We start from the raw sequence: 23,758 nt of genomic DNA on the forward strand, positions 1-23,758 counted from the left end.
TGGAAGCTCCCAGGGAGCCCTGAAAATTCTGTTGAAGATCTCAACATAGACCACTAGTGGCAATGCCTCTGAACCTGAAATCAGTGCAGATAGTGTGGGTGTTTTCATAAGCAGAGAGAGATTGGAAGGGAAGAAAAATTATACACTACATGTGGGAACAAGTCATGCGAGAAAATAGTTTGTGAACTAATTGATTGAAATATGGTATAATTATGATCTCCAAACAAGACAATCCCCTGTGGTGGAAGAAGAAAAGATTAGAACATCTCTAAATAATTAAAATTTGAAAATTCATCCTTAAAAGTGATTATGTGTACTTTTAAGTGTACATCTTATATTTAAAAGTAATACATGCAGATAATTTCAAAAAAATAAACATACTGGGGTGAGTGCCCAATTCAATTTATCTTTATCTTTTTTTTTTTTTTTTGACTGTTAGCAGATTGTGCTTAATACCTGGATAGCTTTTGTGTAAGCAGCTCAAGGAACCCAAAGGCTTGCTTCATGAGGTCAATTACTCTATACGTCAGTTCATTATTATTGTCATTGCTATTATTGCTATTTTCATGAAAGCAATATATGTTAATTGTAGAAAATGAAGACATTGTGGAAGAATACAAAAGAAAGGAAAAATCACTTATAATTATCTCTAAAATATTTTGGTGCCTCTTGTCTGCCCCTTATCTAGCCATATAAGCACTAGTTTATGTGTATTTAAGAATCCATGCATCAGCAAAAGAAACAGTCAACAAAACTAAAAGACAACCTACAGAATGGGAGAAGATATTTGCAAATGATGTATCAGATAAAGGACTAGTATCCAAGATCTATAAAGAACGTATTAAACTCAACAGCAGGGGATCCCTGGGTGGCGCAGCGGTTTGGCGCCTGCCTTTGGCCCAGGGCGCGATCCTGGAGACCCGGGATCGAATCCCACGTCGGGCTCCCAGTGCATGGGGCCTGCTTCTCCCTCTGCCTATGTCTCTGCCTCTCTCTCTCTCTGTGTGTGACTATCATAAATAAAAATTAAAAAAAAAAAATAAAAAAAAATAAAAAAAAAAATAAACTCAACAGCAAAGAAATAAACAATCCAATCAGGAAATGGGCAAAAGTCATGAACAGAAATCTCACAGAGGAAGACATACACATGGCCAACAAGCATATGAAACATTGCTCCACATCACTTGCCATCAGGGAAACACAAATCAAAACCACAATGAGATACCACCTCACACCAGTGAGAATGGGGAAAATTAACAAGGCAGGAAACCACAAATGTTGGAGAGGATGTGGAGAAAGGGGAACCCTCTTACACTGTTGGTGGGAATGTGAACTGGTGCAGCCACTCTGGAAAACTGTGTGGAGGTTCCTCAAAGAGTTAAAAATAGACCTGCCCTACGACCCAGCAATTGCACTGTTGGGGATTTACCCCAAAGATACAGATGCAGTGAAACGCTGGGACACCTGCACCCCGATGTTTCTAGCAGCAATGTCCACAATAGCCAAACTGTGGAAGGAGCCTCAGTGTCCATCGAAAGATGAATGGATAAAGAAGCTGTGGTCTATGTATACAATGGAATATTCCTCAGCCATTAGAAATGACAAATACCTGCCATTTGCTTCGACGTGGATGGAACTGGAGGGTATTATGCTGAGTGAGGTAAGTCAGTCGGAGAAGGACAAACATTATATGGTCTCATTCATTTGGGGAATATAAAAAATAGTGAAAGGGAATAAAGGGGAAAGGAGAAAAAATGAGTGGGAAATATCAGAAAGGGAGACGGAACATGAGAGACTCCTAACTCTGGGAAGCAAACAAGGGGTGGTGGAAAGGGAGGTGGGCGGGGGGTGGGGGTGACTGGGTGACTGGCACTGAGGGTGGCACTTGATGGGATGAGCACTGGCTGTTATGCTATATGTCGGCAAATTGAATTCCAATAAAAAAAAAGAATCCATGCATATATAAACACAAGATTTTTCAAAATTGGTATTATACTATAGTGGCTGTTTGTATAACTCATTTTTTTCAATTAATAATAAATTATGAATATGTTATTTGGAACAGAATTTTAATTGTCTATGCGCCAGAAATTTGCATATAAATTATGTACTAAAATTTAACCAATTCCCTATAGTTGAATACTTAGATTCTTTTCAGTTTCTTGCTATTTTAATACTTGATGATTGGACATGAAGGCCCTTGGATGCCAAGCAGAATGAACTAGATTTTATCCTGTGGATGAGCCATTCTCCAGGGAATAGTACTACACCTCTAGGGAATATTTTGGAACTCTGGGCAGATGTTTTAGTTTTCAAGATGTGTGGGAATTGCTATAGATGTTTAGCGGGGACAAGATATATCATCTGCCTCGCAATGTGTAGAACAGTCCTGAGCAATGAAGCCTTGTCCTGTGTCTTGCCCAACTTTCTTTTTTTCCTTTTTAAGATTTAATTTATTTATTCATGATAGACACACAGAGAGAGGCAGAGACATAGGCAGAGAGAGAATCAGGCTCTTGCATCATGCAGGGAGCCTGATGCGGATTCGATCCTAGGACTCTGGGATCATGCCCTAAGCCAAAGGCAGAGGTTCAACCACTGAGCCAGCCAGGCATCCCCTTGCCCAATTTTCACATGTCCTGCTGGAAATATATGAGGTGAGGAGGCTGATTACCATTATCCAAACAAGCTCATACTCTAACTCTGTTTTACATACACATGCATAATATTCTGTACCCGTTTTTAACAAACACCAAGTTTTCTACTACCATGTAAATCAAGAGAAAAAATGTGTTCTTTTCACAAACTTTACAAGAGTTGTGCACCAATTTTAAAAATTATATTGCTAATATCAATCCACGCCTGTCATTTGCTTCATCAACATCACTTACTTAAAAAGTCTGCGTTTGTATGTGGCTTACATTCACTGTGATTCTAAGAGTATGTGTAAGAATCCTACCGCTCACTTCCTCACATATTCCAACACTGTCATGCCCACTCATGTTGTAGAGAAATACATATCTGTATTTCAAAGATCAGTTCTCCTTTGTGTTATATGCAAGGCCTTGTATTCCCCTTTATGAAATTAGGTGGAGGTAGGTCACATTTATTACTGCTCTCATTTTAGAAGAGTAAAGGAACATCAACAATATGTAGTATAAAAATTGGTCATTGGCGATACCGGGTTGAAAACTGCTACTGTAAAGAGGAGAGAACAATCAGAGGCTTCCAGCAGGAGAGCAACGTGATGAAGCAGAGCTGGAGGCATGGATATGCAGAGAGCAAAGAAAATAAATGGGAAAAAAGAGATGACATGAGGCAAAGAGACCAGAGAGGAGGTAAACGCAATCTGGGCAGGGAAGGAACACAAACTTAGAATATTGCGATGCCTGCAAGCATCAGAAAGAAGAGCATTCTACAGAGGACATCTTTCAAAAGAGAGATGACTGGAATTCAGTGATTGAATGTAGAGTCATGGAGTGACTACAGGGTGTTTGCGTTCTCAAAAGTAGTCTCATACATGTGCACACACATTTGCCAGCACACACACAGTCCCTCTGCCCTCCTGCTGCCAAAAGGAAGACTTGTCACATCACTGATTCTCCATCCGACCCCCCAACCCGATGCTACCCCAAGTTAGAGGGGGAAAGCCTTATTCGGTTTATTTATTTGTTTGTGATTCTCCATCCAAGATAAACCCCGAAATAAATTTTAAGCGTGTTTCAAGTACATTCCAGGTTATAAATCATATACTTCCACTGCCATACTACAGTAAGCAGAAAACCACAAGGATTACACCTTCCTTCCTTTCATGCACACACACCCACACAAAGAGAGACAATAAAAGGAAACTAACACTCTATGAACCAATGATTATATGGCGGCCGCATGCATGTTTATTGTTAGGAGTGACCCTAACAATTAAAATAGTATGACATTAGATGGGTCAAGAAAACCATGGTTCTAAATGGCAGCAAAACATTCCAAAATGAAGTAATAGAGAATCATGGATATAAACTATCAGAGACTCAATGCTGGAAAATATTAGAGATAGAAGAGAATGTCCTGATTAATATTCAATTTCCAATTAAGATTAAAAGTGCATTATTTGCTTAATTATCTGATTTTAGCACATGTATCTGTCCTCAATTTCAAATTTTTTGAGAATAGATAACATAACTATTTCTCTAAATAAAGGAAGAGTGAGTCAAAAAGATCCCCAAATATAATGGGACTCTTTGGACTTCCTGATCCATGTCCACGCAACAGTACTGAGTCAGTAAAACACAAATAACACATTCTTGGTTGCTTTTCTTAACAATGGAAAAGTGAGAAGAATGGCAACCAGATCTTTCTCAATCCTGAGCAATTATTCCCCCACACCACCCAAAAAAAAGTCAGTTGTATTCCATCAAAGTACATAATGTCCCTAGAAACCTCACTAGTAAATTCTCACATTGTCTTTTTTTTTTTTTTTTTTATGGGTTACTTACATGTGAAATGCATTCTTTAGCCCTGTTCTATTTGCTCTGAGTGGGTAAAATGCAAGACAGAGCCCCAGGACTGAGTTAATTGCCTGAAATGGGTAATGAAGGGAATAAACTTTTCTAGCAAAGGAACAGATACCAGCATCCCTCTCTCTCCATCTCTGCTGCCGGACCTCTCTTTTGACAAGGGGTAGAATATGTATATATTGCATATATGTTATGCTACAGTGTAGGAGGTTTAATGAACCATGAAGAAAAAGAAAATGACTTGAAGCTAAGAGAAGATGCTGTAGGTGAGATTATAGGTGGTTATGGCTTAAAGGCCATAGTCTTTCCTCTTTCTCTTAATTAGCCACAAATTCCAAGCTCCTTGTCATGAAAGACAAGGACCCCATGACTTTCCCTTTGCAATCCTGTGATCTTTGAATCACACGCTCTTCTCTTATGTCTCTAGGTCATCATGCTGTGATTCTTCCTAGAATCTACTTCTCTATGATTGTCCTCTGTCTCCTGATTGTTCAAGACTTAGCTCTACTGTGTCACACAGCAATGTAGATAATCTTTCTCTCTGCAATCAGCGCAAACAGGGCTCATCTCCATCTGGGGTCTTACTAGCTGCCTTGTGATCATCCCTTTACTCATTTGTCTCCTCACTCACGAGCTTCTCAAGGCTGGGGGCCAAGTCTTTTTGATGTCTGTATCTCCAGTGCACAGTAGAGTGAGCACTCAGTGAAGGTTTGTCGTTTACCTGACTGGGAATTAGAAGTGCTATTGCCTATAATAGCTATTAACTGTATCACTGATTTTCCCACAGAGGATAGAGAGAGATTTGCAAGTCAGTTTTTACTAACCAGGGCGATAGAGGTCACTGAGCTTGAGAGGGAAGACACAAGGGGTAGAGCATTACCCAACTTTGATGGTTCTAACCCATCGTGTATTCTCACTCTACGTGTCATGGCCACAGAATCCTCAGGGCAAACTCCCACTGGTTCACTTCAAAATACACAATGTCCATGCAGCAGGGGACTGGGAACAAGTAGTGTTGGTTCGTGAGACTTCACGGTTCTTGGAAATCTGGTTTAGAGGCAGAAATCTAGCTGGCAGGACCATGCTAGGAGAGGTGCAGGTGATACACAAGGAGTCCCTAGAGCCTGGGCCTGCTCATTGCGTGGGACTGTCAGCCCTCACCAGCTGTGTGTGGAGAGACTTTCAAGCACATTTTGTTCTATCATCAGTTGAAACCCACTGCTGGAATCACTTTTCTTTTTTATCACATAAGCCCCTTGGGCGTAAGATGCTTTTGTTGGTGGAAAGAACAGAAGGTCTCACACTCACAAAGGGTACCAGATGTAGACTTTTGACATTATCTCCATGCAAGGTACACAAGCAGTCGTAGACATGCAGAGGCAGAGTTGAAAAAGGAGCCATTCATCATGGAACTTCAGCCTTGTGTCCTGTTACCAGATCATACTTTCTGAAGTACACCGTGAATTAGAACTTCTAATACATCCTATAACTCTCTTGCAAACAGCGCTATTATTTTGAAATCACGTGTGGATCAAGTAAGTCACATTGTTTAAGCACAGTGTTGACAACTGTTTGGCATGTCATAAATTACCTTTCAGTATCCTAGGAGCCACTTCTCTAGATCTTCAGGCAGTCTTTCAAGTACAGAATTATTCATAGGATCAATAGACAATGGGAACGGAATCATTTCATCAAAAGGAAAAATGCAATTTACTTGTTACTTACCAAATTAAGTTTTGCCCAGAATTCAGGTCCTTCTTCCATCTCTCTGAGGCTTGGTGGAATGTACCAAAAGCAAATATTGGCATATTCAGGCTGAGGATTAAAAAAAAAATGAAAGTTGTTTTGTTAGCCTAAGATTAATCTTAGAATATTATTAAGCTCTTAGCTACTTTCTTTAAGAATTGTCATGTGTGTATTACACTGATAACACATCAGAATCTTATAGAGCTAGATGTTCATTCTGCTTTACTTCGGGTAACAGCCTACTGGGGAATTTTCTTCTCGGTTGGATGTACCCAGAAGGAGCTGTTTCCTCCAGGTAAGGGATGAGCACAAAATTGGGAATAAACATAATCAAGTTTGAAGCTGCCTCAACCAAGCTCTGACGATTAGTTAGCACTGGATACACACATGCCCAGAGATGCCTTGGATCCCCCCTCTTCAACCTTGATCCTTAACTTATTTCTTTCACTTCCATCTCCTTCCAATAACCCCTTCTCTACCTAAGGTAGCCAAAGCTGTCAGGTGTAGCAGGTAATGGAAGACACATGGAAAATCCCCGGTTATCTATGAGTTGATAACATACGACATGCTTGGACTTCACTTAACGAGCCCTGTTGTGACCCTAGCCTATACTGCTTGGGGAAAAAAGAACATCACCTTGACTCTTGGCTTTCAAGTCTCAGTGTCAGCCTCAAGTATCAGTAAGGTATGAATCAGCTAGGGAGCTTGTTTAAAACAGATTCTCACACCCTGTGCTTAGAATGCCCAGAATATGATGTAGTTCATCATTGAAAAGGCTGGAGAATTGGCATTTTATGAAGCATCTCAGGTGATTCTGAAATAAATAGTGCATGGTATATGCTTGAGAAACTCAGATCTAAAGTGGCCATAGCCTAATCATCATTTCTGGTAATCTGTTTTGGGTTAAACATGGGATAATCTTCCAGAACAAGCTTTAGTCTAACTATTGTCACATAGACAAAATTTTCTTCACTATACCTCCTTTTGTCCATCCTCACTGGACAAAAACATAGGAATGTCACAGGCAATCACAAGACTTGTTTTCAGTGACCAGCTGACTTGGGAAATTATGGCGAGAGCTTACAAATTAGACACATAGGAAGAGATTAGATATTTAGGAAACATTCTAGGTCATCCCTATCCACTCAACAGCTTCCTCATTTGATTCTTAGCAGCGAGAGTATTTGAAATAACTTCAATTTTCCTACACAAACACAGTTTGCAGGTAATAACCAATGTTATAATAGTTCTCAGTAACCATCAGAGTTACGCTCCAGTATCACTATAAAGTTTCCAAGTATTTCAGAAAGAGGAAACAGCTATCATCTTATATCTTAAAATCAAGACCAGTACTATGTAGAGTCCTGATTCTAGTGGATTTTAAATCACAAGTGAATGCTCAGAAATATTCCCAGCTCAAAAGATAAGTCCCTTAACCTTTGAAAATTGTAATATTCTTACTGGATTTGATAAAAAAAATAAAAAAGAAAAAGAGCCAAAAATCTTCAAAATATGAAGTAGTTCAAGATGGAGTACTATTTAATTCAACTCAATTTCTGCAAACATTTATCATGAGACTACAAGAGTCTGTACAAATCCACACAATTTATACTTGGATTTCTGATATAATTGATTTGGTTTCTCTATGAAAGAAATGTACTGGACTTCAAAATTCTTTACTCATTTAATGTGAATAAATCTTTTCAAATAAAGTAACTATGGTTGATTGGAAAGTAGAAGAAAAATATAGTTATTATCTGCCATCGGGTCCTAGGAATTCATGTCTTTACATCAATAATGATTTTTTTCCAGATATCATTTATGTTAGTTATCAATTTACTGCTGCTCAGCTCAAATCCATACTTTGTATCTTATGAAAATGGAATTGGACTCTATAAATATTTCTCCTTGACATCTGCTCCAATCTTAGACTTTATCAGCAGAGGGTGCTGGAGGGACACTGAGAAGAAAGAGGTGTCTCTTCTGGGTTCTGGTGTGCTAACCTCATGGATCTCTTCCAATATGTGTGGGGTTTTCAGCAGTACTGGTGCCCAGCCACAAGTGAACCCCTGATAGATTCCTCCAGCACCACCCCCCTCAGATAGCTTCACAACAGATTGGTCAGTGCCCTAAATTGTTTTTTCTGGCACACTCCCTGCAAGTGGTTTTACAGGGGAGTGCTGCCAGCAAGGTGCCTTGCTTCGGATGTCTTCTCTGGCACCTCTGTGTGTAGACGAGTGCGTTTCAAGGCACAGCTCTGAAAATGGCTTCCTGTAGCACTTCAGACGTTGGATCCCTAGCAAATTCTAATAGTGGGATATCTCAGTGAATTTCTTTGCGATCCAGTGTACTACACTGTGCCCTCTCCAACTATGACTGTATCTTAGCCCTGGAAGGGAGTGGCCTCTTGATGGGTGCTCTATCCCAATTTTAGGAGTGGTGGTTGTTTTCTACATCTGCTATTTCTGTGGGTTTTTTAGGGTTCTCTTTTTCCCGTATGAGGAAATCCCCTATTAATAATTCTTCTTCTTTTCTTAATATGAAATGCCTCACAAATGTGTGTGTTATCCATGCACAGGGGCCATGCTAATTGTCTCCGTATCATTCCAATTTCAGTATATAGGCTGCTGAAGCAAGCACAATAATTCTTCATTCTGCACTTTCCCCACTTCAAATTGCTGTGCAGTTTTTGTGTTCTTATTGGACCCTGACTAATACATCATTAACTCATTACTTTTCATTTGCATGGCAACATCATAAATCATTTTGTAGTAGTTTTTACCTGCTATCGTAGCTGCTCCATATTTTAGAAGTTAGGACCTAGGCCTTTTAAATCACCTTTTACATTTGTTTTACTTAGTTTCTGTTTTGATATATTTGAAGTGACATATCTGTGATTCCTTTTTCCCAGTATCTTTTAGAATTGTGTGGCTTCAGTGCCGTGGCATTTGAAAATTGATGAAGTCCTTTTGACACTTCATTTGATTGGAGAAAATTTGATCTCCATTTAGTGGAATACTTCTACTTCATCATTTCCAAAATTATTAAGATTTGGGGAAAATATCCCTTTGAATATTCACAAGAAACATATTTGAGTTTTCCTTGTCTCTTTGCCTGTGTAGCTTGAATTTGATACAGTGACTCTGTTCAAGAGGCTTCAAACCACTAATGAGTATTTTCAGAGTAGAGCCATTCACATGCCATTTTATTCCCTGTGTATAGGAAAGCCTGACCTCTCAGGTGTCTTAGGAATACTTTAGTCTATGTACTCTAACACCATAAAATTGAAAAGGCATAAAAAAGAATCCAAGTGTCAACAGAAGACAAATGATAGTGAAGGGTACAAAAACACCTATAGTGTGGAAAACATTGTCATAATCTTTAAAAATTCATGGAGAAGCACAGAAGTACCACTAAAGAAAGGATGGCTGCATTCTAGCCTGACTTTCAGAGAGAAAAGAAATAGATATAGTCTAAGAAATAAAGCAGGTAATTTTGATGTCAATTTCAGCAAGGATTATTGAGCGAACGATATGAGACCCCTTTGGGGAAATATGTCAAGGGTCACCAAGATGCCATAGCTGGCATTCTCTAAAACCAAGTCACATCAAAAGCAATTCATCTCCTTTGCTTATGACATCATTAGATCACAATAATAAAAAAAGACAAAGCTAGCACTAGGCATTTTAATAAGTAGAAATGCAGAATCTAGCAGACAGAGTGAAATAATCATGCAAGTATAAAATGGAGAAAGGGGGCATGATGGATCTTAACTGACTTCAAGGTATTCAATCTTAAATATCTGATTGGACTACTGAAACATTTCAAAGGCAGCACTGAGTAGCACAAAAAAAAAAACCTGGGTTTTAGAGTCACATGGATGTGGCTCGAATCCCAACTTTACCAGGTCTTTGCTTGGACAAGTGTTGAACACTTTAATCTTCAGCTTCCTAATCTATGAAATGGAGATCATATTGTCTATCCCACAGAGTTGGGTTGATGAGCACAGAGATTATTTCCAAAATTTATTTCTGTATCTGGCATACAGCAGGCACTCTATTAGCCTAGTGACTATTACTTGGAGCTATATTGGTAGAAAGAGATGTCCTTTTCAAGTGGATGAATAACCCCATTAAAATCTGTAGTAGGTGAGATGCATCACTATTTTTGCATTCACTATTTGAAGGAGAATGGTAAAGAATTATAGCCTGCCCAAAGATGGGTAACTGAAATATTCAATTCAATAAGCAGAATTTTCTGTGTTCTAGATACTGGCCCAGACATTAAGATGAGAAAAATGACTTACACTGGATGCTTATCTCTTGGAACTCAGCGACTAGTAATGAAGCTAGGTAGAGGCAATTAAACTTTAATGGAATGAGAATTGCAAAAAAAGAAACTTCTCATAATACAAGAAGCATCTCTGGCAATAGACATAGTGCACATGTAGAAGCCCATGTACTCAGGTGGATGGCAAGAACTTGGAATGAATAGAGAACAAGGTGTACTGAAGAGAGGTGAAGATGGGGATCCCTGGGTGGCTCAGCAGTTTAGCGCCTGCCTTTGGCCCAGGGCGTGATCCTGGAGTCCCGGGATCGAGTCCTGCATCGGGCTCCCTGTGTAGAGCCTGCTTCTCTGCCTGCTTCTCCCTCTACCTGTGTCTCTGCCTCTCTCTCTCTCTCTCTCTCTCTCTCTGACTCTCATGAAAAAATAAATAAAATCTTTTTTTAAAAAAAGAGAGATGAAGATGGACATGGAAATGAAAGTCATTTCTCAAAGGGCTTCTTCATCTGCCATGCTTGGAAGTTTGGGCTTGATTCTAGAGGCAATGTGGAATCCTGGAGAGTTTCGATCTTGGAAGCAGACTGCACTTTAGAAAGGCCACAGTATGGGTACCGTGTGGAGATGGGCTGGAGGGGCATCCAAGATGAGCAGAGGATGAGTTATGAGGCAAGCCAATCTGAAGAGTGATGGAAGCCTGAACTGAAGCAGTGGCTTCAGGAGTGGAGAAAACTGCCCAAGATGCCTTTAAGAGAAGGGCAAGGAAGATAGGGAAGACAACATCAAGATTTTTGTTTGGATGGATCATACTTCTAATAACTGAAAGAAGAATGTAGAATTTGGGAAAAGAGAATGGCTACACTTCAGTTTCAAAATGTTGAATTTGAGGGGTTTCTGGAGGGAACAGTCAGATGAGCGTCTGACTCTTGGTTTCAGCTCAGGTCACAATGTCAGGGTCATTAGATCAAGCCTCATGTCAGGCTGTGCTCAGCGTGGAGGCTGCTTGAGATTCTCTCCCTCCCTCTGATTCCCCTCCCTGAAATAAATGAGTACATCTTAAAAAATTTTTTTAAATAAGAAAAAAAGAGATACTGAATTTGAAGTGCCTGTTAGAAAAATGCCTTTTCTAACTGAAAATTTCAGGACATGCCTATGTATAAAGGACTAGAATTTAGGAGACAAGTCACAGATAGAGGCATTAGTGAAGCCAATGATAACAACGTTCTATAAATGGATTAAACATTTCAGGAGGAGTATGTGGAAACAAAAAGAACTAAAGACAGAAGAGTAGGGGCGGCTGGGTGGCACAATGGTTGTGTGTTTGCCTTTGGCTTAGTTCCTGATCCTGGGCATCCTGGGATCAAGTCCTGCATTGGGGTCCCAGTGGGGGAACCTGCTTTTCCCTCTGCCTATGTCTCTGCCTCTATATAATGACTAAATAAATTTTAAAAAGACAGAGGAGTGGAAAATAATATTTAATGGAGTACCCAGATGAAGAGACCACCTTCTCATTGAAACTGAGAAGAAAAAGCCACATGGAAAGGAGAAAAACTGGGAGAGAAATTCAAAGAAACCATAATAGAAGAGCATTTCAAAAGGGAGGCAATGACTGGATAAGGTGTAAAATGCTAAAGAAATTCAACAGAATGAAGATCTAAGACTGTACATTGGATTTTGCAGGTAGAAGGGTGCTGTAATCTAATAAAACTAGATTAAAAGATAACTACAAATTGCAGTGTGCTTGATACATATTAATAGTACAGGTCAATAAGTAATAGAATATAAATAATTCAAGTTTGAGGAAGAGAACTGAGCTGTGAATTATCTGACACAGGAAGTGTTCAGGAAAAGGTTAACTTCCTGTTACCATTACTGTCAAGAAAGGTGTTTCCCACTTTGAACAGGAAATTGACTCAACGTCCTTGAAGATCCTTGATAACCTGGCAAGTCTATGAAATCTAAATAACTCTTCCTAATGTGGAACTCAGGAAGAGAAAAACAAAAAGTTGAATAATTAGGACTCTCCCAAGAGAGCAAAAGGAAATATGTGAATGATAGTATCCGAATGAATGAACCTCTAGGAAAACATCTATTAGATCTTAGATCCCACACAGAAAAACAGAAATGATTTTCAGGGGTCCATGAATAATGCAGAATCCATTTGAAATGATAACTTTCAATCATCTTCAAAAAGAGATGCCTTATTTTTGCTGTTTTCAGGAAAAGATATTCAAGTACTGGATACTCTGTTTTGTTGTATTCATTTCCTATTTTCAATGTTCCACTTAACATTCTATCTGCTAAAAAGTGCATGAATATATATATATTCATTATATAATATAAATCAAAATATAGACAAGAAAATATAAAAAATATATGTATATGTGTGTATATATATATATATATATTTAGAGACTTTCATTTTTCCTAAATTGAAAGACTCCATTTCACACTCTATACTCTAATCAAATCTCTCTTCTCTTAAGTATGCATTAGAGTTATATTTCATCAATCCAAAGTAAGCATTTGTTAACAAAAAGGATAATTGCCTTGACACTTAGATGTGAGATTCAAGGTCTAAATGTACATTATTCCTCCAAACAGAACACAGAGAAGAGACGCAAATGCAGATCACATATAAAAACCCTTAGAAGTAGGAATTCTGGAATGCTATTGAGAAAGCCACCTTCGCTGCTTTGGGGCCATCTGGCTCCCATAGATAAAATATCCAGGACAGAAGGCTGCCTAAGGATGAAAACCCACCTTAACTTGCATTAGAAGGATGTGAATGTTTGCAATTCCATAAAGATGATGGTGTGCGTTTCCTCCCATCACTTTTAAGCCTCTAGGAAGAATATATAAATAACTTCTAAAACAGTTCACCTTCTTTTCATCACTTTTTCTTTCAGCTCTATCAAAAGATTGCAGTTCCAAAGGTGTAAAGCACTTTCCATAAGCACCATGGTTCCCACAGCCAGAGAAATAAAGAAGGCGATTCAAACTTGTAGAATTCCCTCTTTATTTCACCTCAGGGAAATAAAGAAGGCAACTTAAACTCAAGAAAACTGAAAAAGTCACTCAGATTTGAACTCCAGGCAATCCTAGAGCTGTTGATTTACCCTCACGTGCTTACGTGTGTATCTCTTACAAATATACACACTTTCTTACGTAGTGATAATGCTATTATCATACCTGATAACCGAATTATCAATAATTCCTCGGTATTATCCAATAGCCAGTTTCACATTAGAAACTTCCCAACTGTTTCAAAATCTACTTTTTTTACGACTGTTCAAACTAGGATCCCAACAACTCTGTGTGTTGCATATGGTGAGGGGGCCTCTTCTGTCTCTTTGAACCCAGAGTGATCATCACTCCCTCCTCCTTAATTTTTCTTCATGCCACCAACCTGTTGAAGGAACCAGGTCAGGTGTCCTGTAGACTGTCCCATACTCTAAATTCGCCTTTTTGCTTCTTTGAGGTGTTACCAGAAAGTTATTTAAATATGGATTCTCTTGCTGTCTATTCAAGTTCCCTCATGTCCCTATTTTTTCAGGAACTTTGGATTCTTTTGTGGATAGTGGTGGAAGGCATGGTCAGGAGTCTCTGGAGCAGTGTTTCCCAAACTTGTGGTTTTCCACAAACTCTGATGGTTTTCCCAAACCATCATCACCATATCCCCCCTGGGCCACTGCAACAGCATCTCAGTTTGTCTGATTTACCCTTTCCTTGGCCTCCCTTCATCTCCTCCTACCTCATTCCTCTTTTCCTAGGACATCCAGCATGATATTTTAAAGTGGAATTTGGAGGGTAAGTGGGTGGCTCAGTCAGTTGAACATCCAACTCTTGACTTTGGCTCAGGTCATAATCTCAGGTCCTAAGACCAAGCCCTGTATCTGGCTCCACACTGGGCTTGGAGCCTGCTTAAGAGTCTCTCTTGTACCACACCCCACTCTTCGTGCACTTTCTACCTCTCAAGAAAATAAAATAAAGTAAAAAAAAAAAAGTTTAAAAAAATAAATAAAACAAAATGGAATTCAGACTCCTGTCTGCATAAAACTTCTCCAATGATTACACTTGGAATAAAAGCCAATACTAGAACCTACCTGACTCCACCTGATCTGGTCTCTGCCCCTCCCTCCACCTGCATCACCTCCTGCACACTCCCCACTTGCTTAATATAACTGCTGATTACTCAAACACATAGAATTCTTTTCAGCTGGAAGCCTTTGTAGTTGTTTACTGATTCTATCTAGAACATCTTTCCCTCGGATATCTGCATGGCACACTACTTACCATCAATCAGGTCTCACCTCAAAGATGACCTCAGAAGGCCCTACCTGCATGACCCAAGTGAAACAGGCCACCACACTCCCATCCACATCATCATTCCAGCATTCCACCCTTATTTCTATTATATAACACACATCTGTAACTCTCCATTTATTTGTAACTCTCTCATGAAACTCCTTTATTATTTTCTTGAGACATCTGCTTCCCTGATGTTTGCTAGGTATTAATTTGCTTGCCTGTTACTTGCCATTTGAATATAAGCACCACCAGGGCAGGGAATTTCCCTGTCTTATACCTATAGTACCTAGAACTGTGCCTGGTGCATAGTAATTGCTCAGTAAATCTTGCTGAATAAATGAATGCCAAAGGTTAGCCAGATTGCTTACATATGAAAAGGTTCCCAGATTGTAATCTCCAGGTGATTTTTGCATCAGGTTAAAGATTGCTATATAATATATGCTATCAGAAGATCTAAGAGAACCTCCTACACTTCATATTTCTTTTTTTACAAAGATTTTATCTATTCATTCATGAGACACACAGAGAGAGAGGCAGAAACATAGGCAGAGGGAGAAGCAGGCTCCCCCCAGAAGCCCGATGCAGGACTCTATCCTCGAGCTCTGGGATCACACCTTGAGCCAAAGGCAGACGCTCAACCGCTGAGCCACCCAGGCATCCCACACTTCATATTTCTTAAAAATAAGAATTAAATAAGATCCTTCATATTTTCTAACCATATATTTTAGGGGGAAAAATCCAATATTCTCTATCCTTGCAACTATTTTATTTCTTGTACATAGCAAACAGTCCAACCACAAAATGACTTATTTTCCCACTGCTTCAAAGGTAATATGTTCCTATTATTTTATAAAAAGAGAAAACTATATGCATTATTGTACATTCACTTAATTGATTTTTCACGTGCAGGCACCACTACAGCACAGTGGAATATTCACAGTACAATCATCATGCAATTTATATATTTATTCAGTATTATCCTTGGTAATTATTATTGAGCACTTTAATTTTCAATACTTAAGGCACATGTGTTCTTTGCGAATCCAACAAAGGCAAAATACTCACTAATAGAGTAAATTAACATAATGGACTCCATGAATTAAGCTAATGACTTGTTTCTAAGTCTGCAACACAAAAACCAATGGAATATAACAGATTAGAAAATTGCCACCTTCATCACTGTTGACTGACAAAATCAAGAGTACAATTCCATAATCACTTACTTCCAGCAATAACTTGAATCCTTCTCTTTTCTTGATTTCTTCTACAAGGTACCTGAAAATGAGAGTCACAATAATATTTATAATCTGGCATCTAACAATTCCATGAACATGACTGGCACACAAAAACACTGTTATTTCAGAATGCAGAGACAAGGCTTAGAAATACAGGCTTAGAAATAAGGAAGGGCAGAGGGATGGGGATAAACAAGGATTTCGACACATATCCCTGAACGTACTACAGATCCCTGGGGCCCAAGTAAAAAGATATATCATTTGGATGAGGTGATATCTATCTCACTTGTTAGCATCAGATTTTAACCCCAGTATGAAAACCACCTAAAATAGATTAGAGATAGACCTCTGTCCATGTGGGTTTTACATCCATGTTCTAGATGGAGATTTAGCATAGGTACTTAAATGACCTAGCTGGCTTTTGGTGTGTACCTCTACCTGTAAGCTCATTTAAGAGCAAGGAAGTTTGACATTGTGTTTTCTAAGGCCAAAACAGAGAGAAAAAGGACTGATCATTAGTATCATGTTAAAAGTAAGTGGGCGGTAGCCACTACTAGAATATCTATGAAGTCATCTCCAGTATCAGAGAAAAGAGAACTATCCTGCCATAAGCAAAGGGCACAGATACACGAGATGTGAAATAGGATCAAGAAAAGACCAAAATGACTGAGAACATAGAGTAAATCAACATGGACACCTCTCCCTTGGGCTTGGTTATTATTTATATAAAAAGAGGAGCCATTTGAAATAATTGGCCTTAAAAACTAGTGATTTGATCATGAGCCTTCAGAAGTTCATACCCCTTGACCCAGTATTTCAAATTTGGGGGTAAAATGTAAGGAAATGATCAGGGACATTGACAAAAATGTACTTGCCAGAATACTTATTGTGATTTTATATATAAAGAAGAAAGAAAGAAAGAAAGAAAGAAAGAAAGAAAGAAAGAAAGAAAGAAAGAAAGAAAGAAAGAAAGAAAGAAAGAAAGAGAGAGAGAAAGAAAGAAAGAAAGAAAGAAAGAAAGAAAGAAAGAAAGAAAGAGAAAGAAGAAAGAAAGAAAGAAAGAAAGAAAGAAAGAAAGAAAGAAAAAGAAAGAAGAAAGAAAGAAAGAAAGAAAGAAAGAAAGAAAGAAGAAAGAAAGAAAGAGAAAGAAAGAAAGAAAGAGAAAGAAAGAAAGAGAAAGAAAGAAAGAAAGAAAGAAAGAAAGAAAGAAAGAAAGAAAGAAAGAAAGAAAGAAAGAAAGAAAGAAAGAAACATGACACTCATTCATGAGGTCTGGCTTTGAAAATTCTGGTCCATTCATCATATGAAATTATGGTACAATTATCTGGAAGGGGCACCTGAGTGACTCATTTGGTTGAGCATCTGACTCTTGATTATAGCTCAGGTCATGATCTCAGGATTGTAGGATAGAGCCCTGAGTCAGTCTCAGTGCTCAGCAAAAACTGGAGATCCTCTCTCTCTCTCTCTCTCTGAGAGCCTCAGAGAGAGGCTTCTTCTGCCCCTCCCTCCTTCTAAAAAAATTAATATAAATCTCTTAAAAAATAATTATATGGAGTATGATTATGTCACTAACTACATATATTCAATTCATACTTAAGGACAATAAAAATGTTTCTCTTGAGTCTCAATTCCAAGAAAACTGAAATAACACAATCTGCTTTTCTAATCTCAAGGATTGTTTCAAAAGAATTAAATAAAATCATTCATATATGTAATTTTACCTAAATCTATGTGTACATAGATGTGCATGTATTTCATGCAAATTAACTAGAAACAAGATTAAAGTCCAGAAATTGGCAAATGGTAAAATAAAATGTATTATAGCAATGCAGTGTAATATGACACAGCTTTTAAAAAGAAGGAATTATATATACTTCAATTAAATCACAGGGATGCTTATGATGTATTAGCACGAGATAAAAAGGTATTGAGAAATGTTGATAATATGACTTTGCTTTTTAAGAAATTATCAAAAAGAATGCAAAAGTAATACCTATCCCTATATCTATATCTATCTATAGTTTTTTTTCACAGAGTAAAGAATAGAAGGTACACAATAAATTGTTGGCGTTTACCTGGGGGAGGAACAAACTGGAGGCAATGGGGTAGACAGAGATTACTAACTCTCTTTTTAAATTTTTTTGCAAAGTTTCATAGATGTGGTTATTCATGTAATTTTTGAAAGAGAACTTAATAAAAGAAAAAAGGAAAGCAAAAAAACATAATAGATAGGCATATATAATTTCTGTCGTTACAAGGAAAGATTGTGAACCATACTTTTTTAGCTTCTCAGACACAAACATATATAGGTTATCCGTGAACTCCAAAGCAATACCACACCTCATGCTGAGGAAGCCTACACTAATCCTGGACACCCTGAGGCCATGGAAAAACTTCGCATTGCCAGAAATCCTGGGACTGTCTCTAGAAGATTCTAATTGTGCAGCTCATCAACTTTGTGACTCTAGGATAATTCCTAGCCTCCTGAGCCTGCCTCAGTTTCCTTCTGTATGTAACAGAGATGTGGGACTAGGTGGGTAAAATCCTTCCCTAACAGGTGATGACTGTAGGAAACTTGCTCAGAAGTCTCAATTAAAGCTATTTCTGTCAAACTGGCTAAAGCTACTCCCTAGAGAAAGGCATCCTAAAACAGAGCTGGATCATTTCAGTTAAAACTCTGCTATTTGGTAATGATGGGGACCTGGGCTTTGTGTCTGGGCCACTGTCCCCATTGTAGCCACTCTCAGAGCCCAAAGTGTAACACTCAACTGAGTTGAGAGCAGAGGTGATTTGGGTGACAAGTTGCTATTATAAACATAATAAAAGGCTTACGCTGGAGTCACCTGACTATGCTCCATGCCAACCCATGTTAATAGGTCTCCCACATAAAAAAGTTCAGTTGCCAAATAAATGCGAGCAATGCTGGGCATGCCAGTTAGATTACTTTTGTCTACAATTAGAAGGGTACTTGGCTTAATTCATAAAGACATTTATTGAGCTGGTTGGATGGTTCAATACTGTCATCAAGAACCAGGCATTTTCTATCTTTTCAGCCTGCCTTGCTCAGAGTGCTAATGATTGTCTCACGTTCTCAAATGTGTGCTACACTCCACACTTCACATCCTTATATGAGTGTCCAAGAAGGAAAAGAGGGGGCCAGAGCAAAAGCATTCCCTCTCTCTTTCTCTCTATTTAGGTAAGAATATTTTCCCCAGAAGCCTTCGAAGAATTCTCCCTCTTCGGAGTGAGCCCTTGACTGAGGCCGAGTCATATATTTACCCCTAAACTCATTACAGTCAGCAGAGATTGGCTTAGACCAATGTTCCCAGCTACACCATTGCTACCTAAATAAAATCAAGGTTCTTTAGCAAGAAAAAGAGGGAAGAATGGTTGTTGGGTGAACGATAAACAATGTCTGCATATTAAAAATGTTAAAAGCAAAGTTAAAAGTGTTTCTATATTACAGGCCCCCTCAGGAGCACTGAATCTCTGAGAGAGAAGTAATATAATATAGTTAGCACTTCCCAAACATATTTGACCATGGAAACATTTTTTGGAAGAACATTCATTAAGATCTTCTGGAAGTCTATTATCCCACAGAGAGCAGTTTTGGGGATGCTAGTTGAAAAGTGCATCTTCAGTAGGGTACCTTCCCCAATTAAAGCTTAAATGAAAAGAGTTTGGGGAGGGAATCCAAGTAAGGTTTGAGTCATTTCTGCCTACATTCATAGGAATGATTTGTTCCTCACAATTTTTCTTTTCAATACATGGAAATAGACCAAAGATAAAATAGAAAAAATAAAATAATTAAAAAGAAAGAAAGAAAATAAGTTTGCATCTTATCTGATGCAAACTAGAAAAAGATGTACTTTTAGTTTGGGGACATAATGTAGGAACCAGAAACTACTTCAACCAAAAGGCATCCAGTAAATGGGTTCAAAAGCAATACGGACACCTGGGTGGCTCAGCGGTTGAGCTTGAGCATCTGCCCTTTGGCTCAGGGTGTGATACTGGGGTCTTGGGATCAAGTCCTGCATCGGGCTCCCCACAGGGAGTCTGCTTCTCCCTCTGCCTATGTCTCTGCCTCTCTCTGTGCCTCTCATGAATAAATAAAATCTTTAAAAAAGAAGAAGAAACAATAGCTTATAAAACTCATCACTGTGCTTCTCGCTAAGCTTAGCAAAAAGAGAGAAGGGAGGAAAAAAATACACATTAACAAGAATTTTCACCAGTCCTACTAGCTAAAAAAACTCCTTGTTGTAAGATTCCAGCTTGATTTTGAAGCAGACACGAATGATAATTTTGCTTCCAAACACATCCTCTTCCTTTGCTTACAAATATGCTTCCAACACTGAAGACCCTCAATTCCCCAATTAGTTAAACGATGATGTCTGATGTTTTTGCATTTAACTTGTCCTTTGGCAGGACATTGTTTCCCTTTTGGAAGCAGCCTTCCCAGTCCTTTTCTCAGCTACTCAGAGTCTCCCTGGAACACTCTGACCAACTTTCTCTCCCAGTCTCACCTCCTCATTTGAAATGTTTTTTCTGATGTGCAGAGCCTCCCAGAACTCCTGAGAGGCTTCTCCATCTGCTTTCTGTATGCTCTGCATATATTAGAACATATTGCATGACTTGTGTGATTCATCACAGACACCTACATGATACGTTCTATTGCAATTGTGATTTTTGAAAAATTACCAATATAAAGAAAAAATGAAAACACTGGCCCTCTCGTACCCCCACAGACTCCCCTCCTCTCCCCACCTACAGAAATACACTAGCACAGAGGTGCCATTGTGTAACTGCTCACCTTTGCCACACTGAAAACAATAAATCCCTCAGTATTCATGTAAGTCTGTGAAATGAATGCCATCTGAGAGATTACAGAGATTGTGTGTCAAGGGACTAGATAGATGATCCACTGGAGATCTAACAAAGTAGCCGGATGGGAATTCTTAAGCTGTTTGTTGTTGTTGAAAAGATTTACACACATGACTTTTCTCGGCTGGCTTTAAAAATTACCTCTTACTGAATATCCATTTAACCTGAGGGCCATGGCAGAGGCCTAGAAGGAGCCGCTGGCAACAGGTAGCCCTGGGTATTGGGAAACATTTTCAACTTTCCTAGGCAGATATCAGGGATACTCAATCACCTGCCTGGTACAGGAGGTGGTGGTTTTAAATCCCTCCTCTGGGTTTGGATCATGCTTAATAATTGCATATTGTTGTAAATCCCCAATGTCACTGGTTTTCAAACAACCCAAGGGGCAATCAAGCTTTTAGTCATCAATATTTCTCCAGATAAGAGTTTTCTTGCAGATTGTAATGACAAGGGTCGGATGGAAATTAGTAAAGGCCTTAGAGATCTTCCAGGCACTAATTTTCCCCTTTTTCCTAGATTCTGACAACTCATTAAATAGGAATCTTTGTCCTCTAATGTCTGCTTTTGCTTTCCCAAGGGAAGAGAGAGCAAGCTATCTGATGAAGGTGGTGGCAATCCATTTCATCATTCCATCACACTCTGATCCTTAAATCTTAAGTAAATATACAAATTTCAAAACTAAGCTCCATTTTGATTCAGGAACATGGAATATTGTTTTTAGGGAGCCAGGGCAATCTTTCTTGCAATATTTCAGGGGGAAAGAGTTGCCCGGCCCTTCTAGTATTTGAGAGACCTGACCGAGGGTCTAGGGAAATGGGTGTCTTTTCTACATCAGGCTATTTGGTGGGTATCCCAAATAGTAATGCAATCCTCATTTGCAGCTTTACTTTGCTAATTCTTATCTCCTGAAGGAAATAATATGTCTTGGAAATAAAACAACATTAATTATGAAATTATAGATATTATGCCAGGCGGAGCCTTCTGGGCACAAATGAGAATTGTTTTTATCAGGTAAACTCTAAAGCCAGTGCCCTAGGGTCAGCGAGCTTGATGAGAAATGGTGTTTTAACTCCCAAGAGTCAGTGGTTTGAACTGATTACACTGGCTCACTTAATCAATGGTGTTCTACAGTTAGTATGGACTAGCTAGTGAGTGCCAACTGTTAAATATTCAGGAATTTTGCAAATCTCAACTGTTGGCAACTTGAAATTTTACACAATGGGAATATTTACACCGTGGAAGTTGGCAGACATTACAAACTGGAGTTTTTGTTTCTCCCTCCAGAGAGTCAGTTAACCAGGACACCACTGTACCTGGGCTCAAACACAATAGATCCTAGAACTGAAAAAAAGCTTTTCCTTTCCTAAAGAGCAGAACCAAAAACCAATTAGCCAATTTGAAAATAAATAAAACCATAAGAATAAATACTTATGTTTCGAGCTTGATATAATTCTTAATTTTTCTTTCTTTGAGTTTAGAATTTTGTATTCATTCCAAGTGATACATCTTAAAGGGCTTAGCCAAAAATAAAATAAAAATAGAGGTACCTGGGTGGCTTAGTCAGTTAATTGTCTGACTCAAGATTTTGGCTCAGGTCAAGATCTCGGGGTTGTGAGATTGAGCCCCATGTCAGGTTCCACACTGGACATGGAGTCTGCTTAAGATACTCTCTCTGTCTCTCCCTTTCCCTCTGCCCCTCCCTTCCAGCTCTCTGTCTCTCTGTTTCTTTTTCTTAAAAAAAAAAAAAAAAAAGGAAAGAAAGAAAGAAAAAGAAAAAGAAGAGAAGAGAAAAGAAAAAGAAAATGACTCAATATTTGCTTGGCCTTGGGGGTAGGAGAAAAGGATGATTTCTGCTCATCCCAGGAATAGAGGGTTGGATGTATGAAAACTGTGGAAAGTTAAGGCAAAAAAAAAAAAAAAAAAGAAGAAGAAGAGGGATCATTTTTCAAATATTTAGATATAGGTCACAGAGTCTGCAGTGATGCTCGCTGAAATGTTAATTCAATTCAATTCAACTTGACAAACATTTACAAACAATAAGTGTTTGTTGAATTGAATTGAAGTGTTAACATTTATCCTCCTGTGATATTTCGCTGCAAAAATTAGAGAGTATCCTTAGACTATAAATTAAATCCTACCCTGAGATGAATTTTAACTTTATAACAAATATGATCATCAAATATTTATATCTAGCCTTCTTTCAAGACACCTGTCAATGAATTACTTAGCAGCTTAAATCAAATAATGTGGATAGTCTACCTCACTTAAGTAGTATGAGAAAATGCCAGAAAAAAGGAAATAGAGCTTTTTGAACTTTTATTCTAATTGAACAGAAACTATGAATATTTATGGTATACAGTTTCATTATTTTCAACATTGGGTAGTTATCTACCTTAATTCTGCTGGAAGTACACTAACCCTGCTCCTAATAAAGGCATATTTTCACCTGTTCAGCATATATTCTATAAGAGGAATTGATGTTGTCCTAGTGCCAAGGGAGGGTATGTGACTCAGTATGACCAGTGAGAAGATCACATTTCCCTGGCAACAGTGACTGATGACAGTTAGACCTTTGCCTCATTCAGATATGAAAACTTCCTTTGGGATTGCTGAGAGAGGAGCACATTCTCATTTTGACCTTGAACTTGAATCTGGGACAAGAGAGGATAGAGAGCGGACACTTCTGGCAGCCTTTTTCCTACATAGGAATAAACCCACATAAAAGATGGCAAACCTGAAAGATGGAGGAAAATCGAGGCCTGTGATGTCGTTTAAGCCCTTAGATAAAGT

At 38.6% G+C, this 23,758-nt stretch overlaps 1 protein-coding gene and 1 non-coding gene across 5 annotated transcripts in view; both read right to left on the reverse strand.

Annotated features, from left to right (window-relative positions):
- The window catches only part of GADL1 (glutamate decarboxylase like 1), a 163,553-nt gene that overhangs the window by 46,517 nt on the left and 93,278 nt on the right, over positions 1–23,758 (reverse strand). For all 4 annotated transcript variants that reach the window (XM_072793100.1, XM_072793098.1, XM_072793102.1 and 1 more), the window contains 2 exons: positions 16,076–16,127; positions 6,240–6,329 (listed from right to left, as the gene is read on the reverse strand). In XM_072793100.1, coding sequence (XP_072649201.1) covers positions 6,240–6,329; positions 16,076–16,127 — 142 coding nt within the window. The remainder of the gene's footprint in view (positions 1–6,239; positions 6,330–16,075; positions 16,128–23,758) is intronic.
- On the reverse strand, positions 8,794–8,900 carry LOC140614560 (U6 spliceosomal RNA). The gene has a single exon (XR_012015397.1). It is a non-coding gene; the product is annotated as a U6 spliceosomal RNA (small nuclear RNA).

The sequence above is a fragment of the Canis lupus genome, chromosome 22, assembly GCF_048164855.1.
Source record: "Canis lupus baileyi chromosome 22, mCanLup2.hap1, whole genome shotgun sequence".
NCBI classification, from domain to species: Eukaryota; Metazoa; Chordata; class Mammalia; order Carnivora; family Canidae; genus Canis; species Canis lupus.